The sequence below is a fragment of the Carcharodon carcharias genome, chromosome 4 (genome assembly GCF_017639515.1).
Source record: "Carcharodon carcharias isolate sCarCar2 chromosome 4, sCarCar2.pri, whole genome shotgun sequence".
Taxonomy (NCBI): Eukaryota; Metazoa; Chordata; class Chondrichthyes; order Lamniformes; family Lamnidae; genus Carcharodon; species Carcharodon carcharias.
Window position 1 is genome coordinate 13,936,285 of NC_054470.1, and position 16,009 is coordinate 13,952,293.

Sequence of the window (16,009 nt, forward strand, 5' to 3'; positions counted from 1 at the left end):
TATAATTGATCCTGTCAATGGCCTCAATTGGCCATTGACTGGTCAGTGGGCTCTCAGCTGATTTTGCTGTCCCCCCCACCCCCCCTCCTCCTTCCTGAAAATTTAAGTGGGCCGGGATGACGTCGGGGGTTTCGCCCGACGTCATCCCGTGTCATTTTACGCGTCGGTGAGCGTGCCCCGCCCCCTGCTCGCCGACGGCAAAATTCTGCCCAATGTTTCAAGCTCAATATGACTCTTCTTCAAAACCAAAAGGTTGGCCAGAAAGTTGATAAAGAGGGACAAATATAATATAAGAGTAAGTTAAAGAGGAATATAAAAACAGATAGGGAGAGCTTTTACAACTATATACAAAGGAAATGAGTAGCTAAAATAAATGTTGGTCCCTTAGGCTCTCCTGTCTCTGCTTCTGTCATGGAGAATGTGGAAATGGCAGAGGCACTGAACAAATATTTGCCTGTCTTCACCATAGAAGTCTCAAGTTACGCACCAGAAATAGAGGATAACCCTAGAGACTAATAAGAGTGGGGAAACTAAGGTAATTATTTTCAGCAGACAAAAAGTACTGGAGAAATTGAAGAGACTAAAATCTGACAAATACTCAGGACCCGATGGCCTACATCCCAGGATCCTAAAAAAGATAGTGGATGTGCTGGATTTAATCTTCCAAAATTCCCTAGGCTCTCAAATGGTCCCAGTACATTGGAAGTTAACAAACGTAACACCCCTATTCAAGAAAGAAGGGAGAGGAAAATCAGGGAGGAGCAGGCCAGTTACCCTGATATAAGTCATCAGGAAAGTGTTGGCATCTATTACTGTGTTAAGAAAGTCTTAAAATTGCACTTAGAAAAGAATACTGTGATTTGAATAATTCAACAAGTTTTCTCACTTAGAAAAACATAGTATGATTAGAATATGTCAACGATTTCACAATAGGAAAATCCTGTTTGACAAATCTATTCGAGTTTTTTGAGGATGTAACTAGTAAGGTAAATAAAAGGAAACCCTTGAATTTCCAAAAGGCATTTGATAAGGTGCCACACAACAGGTTTAACACCAAGACATGGATTTATGGATTAGCATGGACAAAGGATTGATTAACAGACAGGAAGCAGAGGATGGGAATAAATGGGGCATTTTCAAGTTGACATTTTCAAGTTAGTGGAGTGTCGCAAGGATCAGTGCTGGGGCTTCAGCTGCTTTGCAATCTCTATTAATGACTTAGATGAAAAGACAGACTAAAATGTATCTTAAGTTTGCTGATGATACAAAGCTAGGTGGGAATACAAGCTGTTAGGAGGACATAAAGAGGTGCAAAGAGATATAGGCAGGTTAAGTGAGTGGGCAACAAGGTGGCAGATGGAGTATAACATGAGTAAATGTGAGGTTATTCACTTTGGTCATAAGAATAGAGAAGCAGAACATTTTTTTAAAGGCATAAAGCTTTTAAATGTTGATTTTCAGATAAACATGGGTGTACTCGTACAGGAATACAAAAAGCAAACATGCTGATATAGCAAGCAATTAGGAAAGCAAATGGCATGTTGACCTTTATTGCAAGGGGATTTGAGTACAAGAATGAAGAATGTTTGCTACAATTGTATGGGGCTTTGGTGAGACTGCACCTGGAATACTATATGCAATTTTGCACTCCATATTTAAGAAAAAATATAATTGCATTGGAGGCTGTACAGATTGGTCCCTGGGATGTCCTATAATGAGAGGCTGAGTAAATTAAGTCTATATTCTTTCGAGTTTAGAAGAATGAGGGGTGATGTCATTGAAACATTCAAGATTCTGAAAGGGCTTGACAGGGTAGATACTGAGAAGTTGTTTGCCTTGGCTTGGGAATCTAGACAAGGTGGCACAGTTTCAGGATAAGAGGGGCCGATCACAGGACTGAGATGAGAAATTTCTTCACTCAAAGGGTGTGAATTGTTGGAATTCTCTACCCCAGAGGGCTGTGGTTGGGCCATCATTGAATACATATAAGGCTGAGTTAGAAAGATTTTTGGTCTCTCAGGGAAGCGAGGGCTATGGGGTGTGGGTGGGAAACTTGAAGTTGAAGCCCACAATCAGTCATGATCATATTGAATGAAGAGGAGGCTCGAAGGACTGTATGATCTTCTTCTGCCCCTATTTCTTCTGTTTTTATGGAGGATTATGATGTTGAGTTAGATGAAGAGGGGTGGGAGGAGGCTCGAATATCAACAAGGACTAGTTGGGCTGAACAGCCTGTTTTTGTGCTGAATATTCTATGTAATTTCATTTTAATTAACATGTACTCCTTGGTCCTTTGCCAATTTTTTTTACTAATCCATATAGAACTGTATCTGCCATCTGCTGACTCAATTACCAAATGTGATATCCCCTTCTGAATTCATTAACTATTGCTTTTTTTAAAAAAATGCTTTTTACAAAACCCTTACTATGGGGAAACACACATCTCTTAAGGTCCTAACTTTGATCGAGGAGAGCTTCTATATTTGAATGCACTGGATTGAAGTTCTAGTTACGAAGATAAAAGGTGTTTGTGAGATAATTTTCCTTTCAATTCACGAAATGCTAATTAGTAGAAAATTGCCCAAAGAAATGGATTTTTATTTTAAATGAGATTGGTAAGTTGATGAATGTTCTCTATGATGTATTACTTCAGAGCTAGTAGAAAGTACATTATATCATGATGCATATATTAATCAAAACTCTGTATGGCATCTTCCCAATTATCTGAAACCATTCAATACTTCCTGAAAATGCCTATTCACATAGTATAACTTGACAAAGAACTGCAGAAGTGTGTTTAAAAATAATTCAACAAGTTAACAGACCTTATGTTTTTATTAAATCTTACTACATTAATAAATAAGTTCTCTGCATGTAATCAAAGTTAAATTATATTGAAAATAGAACACAAAAGACATGCCAGCAGAATTCTTTATTTTCTTGAAAAAAAGGAGACTGAGGGGAGATTTGATACAGGTGTACAACATTATGACAGGTTTAGAGAAGGTAGACAAAGAAAAGCTGAGCACCTGATGGCATAATCACTAGGGAACACAGATTTAAGATTTTGGGTGGGAGATTCAGGTGAAAAACTTTTTGAAGCAGCAAATGGTAATGACTTGGAACTCTCTGCTTATGACTTCAATGATCAATGACTTCAAAAGGAAATTGGATTGGCATTTGAGGGCAATAAACTTGTAGGGCTATGGGAATAGAGTGGGTGCATGGGACTGACTGGAATGCTCTACAGACAGCCAGCCTGGACTTGATGGGCAGAATTAACTCCTCCTAATGACTCTGTCCATCCAGATTATTGTCTTTTGGTAGTAAAATTTGTCAAATTTTACATATGCTGTTTGGTACAAATTTCAAATAATTTGAGGTTTAATTCTATCCTGGTCAATCTAAAAGTTCCTTTTAAGTAGCTATCAAATCATTTCTGGTGAAATCAAATCAATGTAGATGAATTTCTGATCTGAAAAGCTGGTAAAATGAATGATGAGCAGCACAAAAATATGATAAGTTATGAGTAGAAAAAGTTTTAAAATCAGGTTTTCATCTGGTCATTCTTTCTGTTTCCCATATAACAATTAGCCACATTTAACTGTTGACAATCTGGAGAAGATTCACGATGAAAAAGGAAATAATCTACTACACATTGCAGCGTCACAAGGACACCTTGAGTGTTTACAGCATCTGACTACTTTAATGGCAGAGGAATGCTTGACGGAGCGTAATAATGAGAAACTTACCCCATCTTCATTAGCTGTAAAGGTGGGTTGTATGAGAATTAACCAATGAGTGCTGTGTGTGAACAATGCATGTGAAATTTGGGAAATGGGGCAAAGCTGAACTACAAGATATTTTTCTTCCTCATCTTCATATTTCAAAATAAGGTTGGTTTCCTTCCTAATGGGCTGGAGAATAAATTCTATCACTGTCAGTATGAAAAGAGAATGCTGTTGTAGGTGTATACGGTGGATTTATGAATAAACAGTCTTGGAAACTGATCCTCATGTAAAGTATTGTTTCTCCTGCCTCCTTCATCCACAGCTTTTAGATACTTATTGTTTAATTTTCTCCTTTTTTTATCCCCTTTTTTGCTAAGTAATTCGCCACCTGATATACGGAACTTTACCATTTGGAACAGTTCAATAATTCCCTCTGATTTTTCCCTTTTTCAATGTGACGAATTACGTTTCTATTCTGTCATTTTATTACTTGCATTGACATTGCTGAGATTAGGAGTTCAATGTAATAGAGAATTATAAATTTGCCACCTTGTTACTCAGTGACTGCTTTGTATTGATGTTCCCAATGTTGTTGCATTACCCTGATCCCTTGATTCAATGCAGCTTTGATAATACACTACCAATTGAAGTTAGCATTTAAGTACTTGAGTTTTTCATAGATCATTTTGAGTGTATGGTTGGGCACCTCAGTGTTGTCATAAAGTCAAACGTATCTCCGAGAAAAGGCAGCTCAACTGAGCAGCTTGTGGCTTGCATAGAATTAAATCAAGTTTCTCAAAGGCTGTGTTTATATGTGCTGCAACTCTAGGGAGAGCACCTCCTGCACATGCTTAGTTGCAGTCAGTTGGCGAGCAGCATTAAATCAAATAAGTTGACTTGACACAATGAAGTTCAAGTTATCCATTTTTAGGTCTGTGCAGTCCTTAACCATTTGCAAGTTCTTGTATTTGTCCATTTTTCATTTAGGAATGGAAAACATGCTTCTGACAATTCAGCAATTGGTGAAGATATATAATCAAGAAATTTCAGTAAATGAAATTCTAATCCTCCAGTGTAGAGAATTGATTGTAGTATTTAGTTTAAGGATACATTTTTGGTAAAAAATCAATTTAAAAAAAATTTGACTAAAATATTTAAGAAAAAATTAATTACCCATTGTGAGACTCAAAATGATGACCCTGACATTGAGAGTTCTATTCTGTACCAATTGAGCTATCTGGCCTGCATAGAAGCTCCCTGCACAAAGCTTTAACACACTGGACCTAGCCTAAGGAGGGCTTTAACTTCCATTTCAATGTCTGTCTAGATTGATCAGTGGGACCCAGAGCAAAATTTAAAATCAGTGACGCACTGGTTGTGTAGATTAAGCCCGTTGTAAGCATCACTCTGAATACTTTAAGCAAGGCATCAGGAGCAGTTGCATATGCTTGGGCGGCCACAGTATGGGCTGAGTGTGCATGTGCAACTAGTTGATGCCTTTTGAGTTAGTGGCAGGAGTTACATTGTTTCTCAAAATGGACATGAATGCTATCAAATCTAAATGCTGAGTTAACTACTATTGCAAGTTTAAGATCTGCCCTGGATATTCTCTCAATACAACACCACTAGGCACTCTAGGGCTTGAGCACAAAAATCAAGGTTGCTGTTTTTCATATGAGATGCTAAATTGAGGACCCATCTGCCTGCTTGGGTCGATGTAAAAATCCCATGGCACTATTTCAAAGAAGTGCAGGAGTATTATACCCTGTATCCTCACCAATATTTATCCCTCAATCAGCACCACAAAAGATCAGATTACTTGGTCATTATCACATTGCTGTTTATGGGAGTTTGCACTGCAAATAATTGGCTGCTATGTTTCCTACATTACAACATTGACTATACTTCAAAATTACTTAATTGGCTCTAAAGCACTTTGAGATATCTGGTGTCTTAAAAACCCTATATAACTGTAAGTCTCTCTTTTTCAAGCTAAGTATCTTATGTTCAGGAGTGTGCCCTTACTGCCAATATCAAATTTTGCAATAAAATAACCAGGGGTCTGCAATAGGACTCATTTGTGATCAGGACTTGATACAGTAAGTCCTCATTTAACCTTGCCACATTTAACATTGTTTCGCTTTAACATTGGTAAATTAATGGGGTGTGTAATCTTATTGAACGTTGCAAGGTTCATTTTAACGTGGTTTCCCGAGGGACCCGATTGGCATCATTTTGGAGCAGTCTCTCCCCATTCCCTGACCTCCTAGTTGCAGCCTCTCTCCACACCCCCCCACCCCTGACCTTCGGGTTGCAGCCTCTCATCCTCCCCAACCTCAGACTTGTGGCCTCTTCCCCCCCCCTCCGCTCTTTGGGTTAGGGCCTCTGCCCTCCCCCCTCCCTGCTCACCGTGTTGCGGCCTGCCCTCCTCCCTGGTCCCCAAATTGCGGCCTCTTCCCTCTTTGCTCCCTGGGTTGTGCCCCCGCTCCCCACGTTGCGGCTTCGCACTGCTTCTATCTCCTGGACTTGCTTTCCCATTTGAAGATCCAGATTCGATCCAAAGCTGGAGTTCCGATGTTTGTGGAAGTGTGAGTCCTGATAGTGTAGAAGTGCCAAGCTGGGGGTCCTACAATCTATTATTTTTTTTAAATGCACCTGCCTCGCCACTCTTCTCCCAAGCCCTCGCTGGCAGGAGCAGTTGAAAAAAAGACATGGGCCTGAATTTTACTTTTGGTGGGCGGGCACGATTGGCGGGCCCAGGAGCAGTAGGGAAATGGGCCCCCGACTGTGATCAGCCACTGACAGTGATTTCACGCTGGCTGGCCAACTAACGGAGGAGGGCGAGTGATGAAGTTTCCACGGGCGTGGTGTATGCTGCAAGAATGCTCCCTGAAGGCAGGCAGCTGCCTTCAGGGAGCTGCAGACCTGAAAATGATCAAATAAAGGTTTAAAAAGCTGCAAAAAAAAATGTCCATGCATCACAATCAATCACTTGAAAATATAGCTGATAAAAATGCTGTCCACAGATATTTATTTTTATTTTGTGTCATAACGGAAATTTCATCCTGCCCTTGGATGAGGTTTGATGAAAATGCAAAGGCCGCCTGGCTGATTTGCCCAATCTGCTAACCATAAGGTTGGACAGGCCACGAAAAATCGGAGACAATTGCGCTGTTAATGGGCTTAGTTTCCCTCTTATTTGTTTGCCTGCTCGGCAGGCGCACACAAAAGTTGGAAGCATGCCCACCGAGCGAAATATCACGCAAGTGCGTGACGACATCTCGCATGCTTTTCCTCCCGATTGGGTTGGGCACACACCCGTTCGCAGGATGTAAAATTTAGCCCATGGATTGTAGCAGTAAAATAAAAGCAAAATATTGCAGATGCTGGAGATCTGAAATAAAAACAAGCAGCGCTGGTAAAACTCAACAGATCTGGTGGTATCTGTGGAAAGGGAAACCTTTCAAGCCTAATAAGACTTTTCCAGTAGTCAGAGAGGCTGGATTGTAGCAGTGCCTGCTCAGCACTTCTGCACCATCAGGACTTGCACTTCCGCAATGTCAGAGCTCCAGCTTTGGACCGGATCTCAATCTTCAAATGGGAACGCAGGTCCAAGAGAGGGAAGCAGCAAGAGGGTGAGTCAGCGTTTGGGAGGTTCAGCCTCCCCACTCCCTGAGTTGCAGCCTCCTCCCATCCCAAACCTCTGAGTTGTGGCCTCCCTCTATGCCTGCTCCAAGTTGGGGAGGGCGGGAGGTCACAATTTGGAGGTCGGGGAATGGTGGGGGAGGCCACAATTCGGATGTTTGGGGAGGGGGGAGAATCTGCAGCGACCAGGACAATCAAGGATTCAGAAGTTCAGGGAGCAGGATCTGTGATAAGCAGGAGCTACTGTATGTAGAAAGTTACATTTTTCTTTTATATTTTTAAATGTATTTTAAAGGTTATTTCTTTTACCAATGTAGGAATTTAGCAATGGGAAATATTTCAACTTAAGAGAATAAAATGTTTTAATGTTTGTCTTTTTTCTGATAAGGAAGGTCCTACAGAATCTAACTATACTTTTAACATTGATTCCTATGGGAACCAATGTTTCACCTAAAGTCATTTCACTTAACGTCGTGATTTTGAGCAATGCAACTACAATCTTAAGTGATGATTTACCGTACTGTGTCTTTCACATGTTCTAACTGAAATACTTGGTATTACAAGGCCAGATACAATTCATTAGGTTAATATGTTTTACAGATAGGATATAAAATTATCAGTAAGGTTGTCAGTAAAATTATTTTTGATAAAAAGAAAGTAAATTAAACCCATTTAATAGGCTCTGCTGCTTGTTTTGGTATTGCCTTTCTTCCTAGGCAGTAATTTGTTACAAAAACTGGCTTTGTGCATTTTAGCTCCCAGTTTTAAAAAATTTGTTCATGGGATGTGGGCATTGCTGGCTAGGTCAGCATTTATTGCCCATCCCTAATCGCCCTTGTTCAGAGGGCATTTAAGAGTCAAACACATTGTTGTGGGTATGGAGTCACATGTAGGCCAGCCCAGGTGAGGCCAGCAGATTTCCTTCCCTAAAGGGCATTAGTGAACCAAATCTTTTTTTACGACAATGGTTTCGAGGTCATCATCAGACTTTTAATTCCAGATTTCTTATCATTGGATTCAAATGTCACCATCTGCCATGATGGGATTCGAACCCAGGTTCCTAGAGCATTACCCTGGGTCTCTGGAATATCAATACAGTGACAATACCACTATGCCTCCACCTCTCCAGAAAGAGGCTGTTCAGCAGGTTGTGTCCGTGCTGCAATTCAGCTAATCCCACTCCCTTGCGCTTCCCCGGAGCCTTGTAAAGTTTTCTCGTCAGGTGCTTAACACATTCCCTCTGAAGATGACCATCACACCCTTAGGCAACACATTCTATATCCTAATAACTCGCTGCATAAAAAGGTTTTTCCTCAGGTCACCATTGGTTCTTTTGCCACTCATCTCAAATTGGTGTCCGCTAGTTCCTATTGCTTCTGCCAATGGAAACAGTCACTCTATCTACCCTACCCAGATCTCTCACGATTTTGGACACTTCTATCAAATCTCCTGTCAAACCTTGCTCCTTTAAATAGAACAGTCCTGGCTTCTCCAATTTATTCCCGTAACTGAAGTCTCTCATCCCTGAAACTATTCTCGTAAATCTTTTTTGCACCCTCTCTAAAGCCTTCACATCCTTTCTAAAGTGCAGTACCCAGAATTGCATGCAATACTCTCATCGTCCAGAGTTCAAATTCTGCAATCTTTTAAACACTGCATTTAGTTTGTTACATGAGTTTAGTGTTCAGGCCTTAACCACTGTCCCTAGCGCCTTGCTAGCTGTTACTCACATTCAGTGTAACGACATGCTACTTTGCAACTGCCCCAAACATGCTCTGAACCTAGTCAGTCTTGTTGCCCTTAAGTATTTCAAAGTAATAGTTTCAGGTTTACGTTCTGTATCCCATTAAGTATCTTGAATATCTGCTTAGTATACCTGACATGTTTCTTTTCAAGGGTGAAGATTCTAAACTCTTCAATTAGTTCCTTGTTTTTAAAAATGAGCAGACTCCAAAAATTCTCTCTTCCAAATGTTTGAGGTGAAGAAAACCAGGGTATGTCCTTTATTCCTTGATGTAATTTGCCAATGACCTAACATGGAGCCTCCGGGCCATAAATATATCTTGAGCATCAACAGAAGTCTAAAATCATTTATATAAAGGACGTTTGCTATTGGAGCAGTACTTGGAGCTGCCACATGTTGTTAAAAATAGAACATTTTTTTTAAAACTACAAAATGCTTTATGATGATGAAAATTAATCTTTCTTTGATTGTGTGACCACAGGAAGGGCAACTTGAGTGCCTGCGTTGGCTGATGAGTGAGACTGAAGCCATTGCTGAGCTGAGCCCTTCTGATGGTTACCCTGCCCTTATACATTATGCTGCATGCTATGGACAGGTAAGCTACATCTTTGGAGGAAATAAAAGATCATTGTTCATGCTTATGATTTAATACAATTAATCTTACTATTCTATCTTGGGCTGTACATATATATCTAACATGAATGGATAACTATCCCAACTTTTATGCGTGTTCCTACTTTTTACCCTGCTGTAGCAAAAGCTATTTATGTGTTTATGCCATAAGGAAGCAGAATAAAACTGGCTGTAGGCTTGTAATATCAAAAATGCTGAAACAAAAGGCAGTTAGGGCCTGACCCTTGCATAGACCATAGACATTTCTAAGTTGTGACTCTTCGGTACTTAAATCTCCGCAGAGAGGTGATGAGGTGATTAGTCATGGGTAAAACTTCTAAGCTAAAATTGAAACCTCTGTTGACTTTGTGCCCTGCACAAAGATGAGGGAACTTAAGGGCTTGTTTTCAATTGGGGAAAATCCATCTCCAATTTTAGCTATCCTATGCGTATCTGCCTTAATGAAGTGGCTTGCTGGGTTCAGTGGGATCAGCTAAATAATTCTAAAATGCACCGTGTGTATCTTCAGTTTTGTGCTGGAAGCAACACCATGCACCCCTTACAGCTCAGGAATACCATCATAAATATGGGGATATGTGATGGAATTTGATAGTATACATTGTTAACAAATATATATCCTTTAACATGCAATTAATATTTTAACCTTAAGTCCTTTCAAGAGTTGATCAGCCTGGTGTTGACTATTTTTTGATGAGAATTTACCTTGGATCCTGATGGATTACAAAGCTGAAGAAATAAGTGCAATGAAGTTCAAATGAAATAATCTGCATATGTCCACATTAACCATTCTTTGAGTACTTTAGAGATTTGTATTGTGTGCCCTTCTTCAATACAATAATTTTAAATTCTATTAGCACAGTTTATGCCTTTGTTTGAAGACCAAAAACCATCCTTTCTGAATCCTTTTTAATATCCTTTCATGGTTATTGTTGCTACAATTGCGCATAATTTTCAAATTAAACAAATTATAAAATGTTAAAATAAATCATTGCAATTTATAGTGAAATGTTCACAAGGGACAGCTGAGTAATTGATTAGTTTTGTTGATAACAGATTTGCATCGCATAGATGTTTGAAGTGAATTGTCAGCCGTCACATCCAAAACCTTTACGTGTGTTTAGGAATAAAGTATTTGGTTCTATTCCAATTTGCATTATTTTACAATAAGTCATATTCACAAGACCTGCTTATCTATTTTATTTTTTCAGGTGAATTTAAATGCTTTTATTCTTCCCTGCAATAAACTAATAGCTTAGAATCTTGAGAAACTGTGATGGTGTTCCTAGGAAGTAGCATCTTGGAATTATTCAAAGATGCTACAAATAATTAGGAATCCAGGACAGATCACTGTGGAAGTTCACTGGCAACTGCTTTTGAAATAGTGTCTTGTCCATATCATTGTTTCTATTTTCTATTGCCAATGCATTAATTCTAGATTTCTTGGCTGTGAAATCCTGCTCTCTACCACCAGGCTTTTTTGGCCCTGTGGGTGCTGTTTTGCCTCCAAAGTGCCTTCTGTGGCGTACAGTGCCGGCCTTGATTTTGGTGAAGCCACGGGCAGAGATCGTTTGCAGATTAGGCAGATTGTGATGTCAATCAGCACGTAACATTGATTTGACCCTAGTTAAGGCATTTTGGAACTCAAAGCTCTAGCTAATGCCATTTCTTAACCTTGCACACCTGAATACTCGTTCAGCAATAGCAAGACCTCCCAACACCACCAGTGCTACTTAAAGGGACTGTCACCTACATTCAGATTTGTTGCTGATTTTTTTCTTGTATTTGTTCATGGAATCTGGGCATCGCTGGATTGGCCAGCATTTACTGCGCATCCCTAACTGCCCTTGAGAAGGTGGTGGTGGGCTGCCTTCTTGAATTGTTGCAGTCCATGTGTGGTAGGTACACCTACAGTGCTGTTGATTTCTACTGGTTCCAACTGTGCTTGTAGAAATGTTTGGTGATTTCCAGAGTTGTTTAAATTTGCTGAAGGTGGTGTGGCACATGCTGAAGCTTTCTTCAGAAGTCACTTGCTGTGAGAATACTAGTTTTCAGCCCCCTTGGACTACAACATGTTAAGCAGAATGAGCAGATGGTGTCACAGAGCAAGACAAGCTACATGAAGAGTGAGGATGGGGCATAAGCATGTGGGGGCTGGTCAGGTGTGTGGAGGATTTCTTTTCAGACCTGCTGCAGCCGAAATGCATCTCCCCTTTAAATGGTGTAACTCTTGCTAGCCTCTTACAGCTTTGTTCCCTTTTGTTTTATTCATTTACAGGATGTGGGCGTGGCTGGCTAAGCCAGCATTTATTGCCCATCCCTAGTTGCCCTTGAGAAGGTGGTGGTGAGCTGCCTTCTTGAACCGCTGTAGCCCCTGTGGTGTAGGTACAGCCACAGTGCTGTTAGGGAGGGAGTTCCAGGATTTTGACCCAGCGACAGTGAAGGAATGGCGATATATTTCCAAGTCAGGATGGTGAATGTTTTGGAGGAGCACTTACAGGAGGTGATGTTCCCATCTATCTGCTGCCCTTGTCCTTCTAGATGGTAGGGGTCGAGGGTTTGGAAAGTGCTGCCTAAGGAGCCTTGGTGAGTTTCTGCAGTGCATGTTGTAGATGGTACACACTGCTGCCACTGTTCGTCGGTGGTGGAGGAAATTAATATGTGTAGAAGGAGTGCCAATAAAATGGGCTGCTTTGTCCTGGAAGGTGTGAAGCTTCTTGAGTGTTGTTGGAGCTGCATCACAGTCCTGACTTGTGCCTTGTAGATGGTGGACAAGCTTTGCAGAGTCAGGTGAGTTACTCGCTGCAAGATTCATAGCCTCTGCTCTGCTCTTGCAGTCACAGTATTTACATGGCTAGTCCAGGGGTTTCAGTGTTGGTAATTAAATGCCCAGGGGCAATGGTTGGATTCTCTCTTGTTGGAGATGGTCATTGCTGGGCACTGTTGTGGCGCGAATGTTACTTGCCCCTTGTCAGCTCAAGCCTGGATATTGTCCAGTTCTTGCTGCACTTGAAAATGGATTACTTCAGTATCTCAGAAGTCGCAAATGGTGCTGAACATTGTGCAATCATCAATGAACATCCCAACTTCTGACCTTATGATGGGAGGGAGGTAATTGATGAAGCAGCTGAAGATGATTGGGCCGAGGACACTACCTTGAGGAACTCCTCCCGTGATATCCTGGAACTAAGATGATTGACATCCAACAATCACAACCTTCCTTTGTGCTAGGTATGACTCCAACCAGTGGAGAGTTTTCCCCCTGATTCCCATTGATTCCAGTTTTGCTAGGGCTCCTTGACGCCTTAATTGGTCAAATGCGGCCTTGATGTCAAGGGCAGTCACTCTCACTTCACCTCTGTAGATCAGCTCTTTTGTCCATTTTTGAACCAAGGCTGTAATGAGGTCAGAAGCTGAGTGACCCTGGCGGAACCCAGACTGAGCAGGTTATTGCTAAGCAAATGCTGCTTGATAGCCCTGTTGATGACTCCTTCCATCACTTTACTAATGATAGAGGGTAGACTGATGGGGCGGTAATTGGCTAGGTTGGATTTGTCCTGCTTTCTGTGTACATTACCTACCTGGGCAATTTTCCACATTGCTGAGTAGATGCCAGTATTGTAGCTGTACTGGACCCTTGGCTAGGGGTGTGGCAAGTTCTGGAGCACAAGTCTTCGGTACTGTTGCTGGAATATTGTCAGGGCCCATAGCCTTTGCAGTATCCAGTGCCTTCAGCCGTTTCTTGATATCTTGGAGTGAATGGAATTGGTTGAAGACTGGCATCTGTGACTGGAGAAGCATCATCCACTCGGCGCTTCTGGCAGCAGATTGTTGTGAATGCTTCAGCGTTATCTTTTCACAGAACCACAGAGTGCAGAAGAGGCCCTTTGGCCCATTGAGTCTGCACCGATACATGAGAAACACCTGACCTACCTACCTAATCCCATTTGCCGGCATTTGGCCCATAGCCTTGAATGTTATGACATGCCAAGTGCTCATCCAGGTACTTTTCAAAGGATGTGGGGCAACCCGCCTCCACCACCCTCCCAGGCAGTGCATTCCAGACCGTCACCATCCTCTGGGTAAAAACGTTTTTCCTCACATCCCCCCTAAACCTCCTGCTCCTCACCTTGAACTTATGTACCCTTGTGACTGACCCTTCAACTAAGGGAACAGCTGCTCCCTATCCACCCTGTCCATGCCCCTCATAATCTTACACACCTCAATCAGGTCACCCCTCAGTCTTCTCTGCTCCAGTGAAAACAACCCAAGTCTATCCAACCTCTCTTCATAACTTAAATGTTTCATCCCAGGCAACATCCTGGTGAATCTCCTCTGCACCCCCTCCAGTGCAATCACATCCTTCCTATAATGTGGCTACCAGAACTGCACAAAGTACTTCAGCTATGGCCTCACCAAGGTTCTATACAACTCCAACATGACCTCCCCCACTTTTGTAATCTATGCCTTGATTGATAAAGGCAAGTATCCCATATGCCTTTTTCACCACCCTACTAACATGCCCCTCTGCCTTCAGAGATCCATGGACACACACGCCAAGGTCCCTTTGTTCCTCAGAACTTCCTAGTGTCATGCCGTTCATTGAATACTTCGTTGTCAAATTACTCCTTCCAAAGTGTATCACCTCACACTTTTCAGGGTTAAATTCCATCTGCCATTTATCTGCCCATTTGACCATCTCGTCTATATCTTCCTGTAGCCCAAGACACTCAACCTCACTGTTAACCACCCAGCCAATCTTTGTGTCTTCCGCAAGCTTACTAATCCTAACCCCCACATTGTCATCTATGTTGTTTATATAAATGACAAATAATAGGGGACCGAGCACAGATCCCTGTGGTACACCACTGGACACTGGCTTCCAGTCACTAAAGCATCCTTCTGTCATTACCGTCTGTCTCCTACAACAAAGCCAATTTTGAATCCACCTTATCAAGTTACCCTGTATCCCATGTGCATTTGCCTTCTTTATAAGTCTCCCACGTGGGACCTTGTCAAAGGCTTTGCTGAAATCCATATAAACTACATCAACTGCACTACCCTCATCTATACACCTGGTCACCTCCTCAAAAAATTCAATCAAATTTGTTAGGCAAGCCTCCCTCTGACAAAGCCATGCTGACTATCCCTGATCAAACCATGCCTCTCCAAGTGGAGATAGATTCTCTCCTTCAGAATTTTCTCCAATAGTTTCCCTACCACTGATGTGAGACTCACTGACCTGTAGTTCCCTAGCTTATCTCTACAAACTTTCTTAAGTAGTGGAACCACATTAGCTGTTCTCCAGTCCTCTGGCACCTCCCCTGTGGCCAGAGAGGAATTAAAAATTTGGGTCAGAGCTCCTGTGTTCTCCTCCCTTGCCTCCCTCAGCAGTCTGGGATACAAATCATCTGGACCTGGAGATTTGTCCACTTTTAAGCCTGCCAACACCTCCAATACCTTGTCACTCCCTATATCAATTGGCTTAAGAACCACGCAGTCTCTCTCCCCGAGTTCGATACCTTTATCCTCATTCTCTTGTGTGAAGACAGATATGAAGTATTCATTCAACACTCTAGCGATGTCCTCTGGCTCCACCCATAGATTGCCCCCTTGGTCCCTTATGGGCCCTACTCTTTCTCTGGTTATCCTCTTCCCATTGATATACTTAAAGAATATCTTGGGATTTTCCTTACTTTTACCACCCAGAGCTTTCTCATATCCCCTCTTTGCTCTCCTAATTGCTTTCTTAATCTCCACCCTGCACTTTCTGTACTCCACTAATGCCTCTGCTGCTTTGCTTCCCTTCTACCTGCTAAAAGCCTCCCTTTTCCTTCTCATCGTAACCTGAATATCTTTGGTTATCCATGGTTCTCTGGGCTTATTACCCCTCCCTTTCAGCCTGGAGGGAACATGTTGAGCCTGTACCCTCCCTATTTCCTTTTTGAACGCCCCCCCACTGCTCCTCTGTAGATTTCCCCACAAGTAGCTGTTCCCAGTCTACCTTGGCCAGATCCTGCCTTATTTTACTAAAATCCACTCTCCCCCAGTCCAAAACAATTTTTTGCAACTTGCCTATTTCTTTGTCTATAACAAACTTAAACTGTACCACGTTGTGGTCGCTATCACTAAAACGCTCCCCTACCACCACCTCAGCCACCTGTCCGGCTTCATTCCCTAGAATTAGGTCCAGCACTGTGCAGTCCCTTGTTGGACCCTCCACATATTGACCTAAAAAGTTCTCTTGTACACATTTCAA

At 41.8% G+C, this 16,009-nt stretch overlaps 1 protein-coding gene across 4 annotated transcripts in view; it reads left to right on the top strand.

Moving 5' to 3' along the window:
* The window catches only part of LOC121277427 (synuclein, alpha interacting protein), a 147,078-nt gene that overhangs the window by 112,132 nt on the left and 18,937 nt on the right, over nucleotides 1-16,009 (top strand). For all 4 annotated transcript variants that reach the window (XM_041186869.1, XM_041186871.1, XM_041186870.1 and 1 more), the window contains 2 exons: nucleotides 3,595-3,774; nucleotides 9,602-9,715. In XM_041186869.1, coding sequence (XP_041042803.1) covers nucleotides 3,595-3,774; nucleotides 9,602-9,715 — 294 coding nt within the window. The remainder of the gene's footprint in view (nucleotides 1-3,594; nucleotides 3,775-9,601; nucleotides 9,716-16,009) is intronic.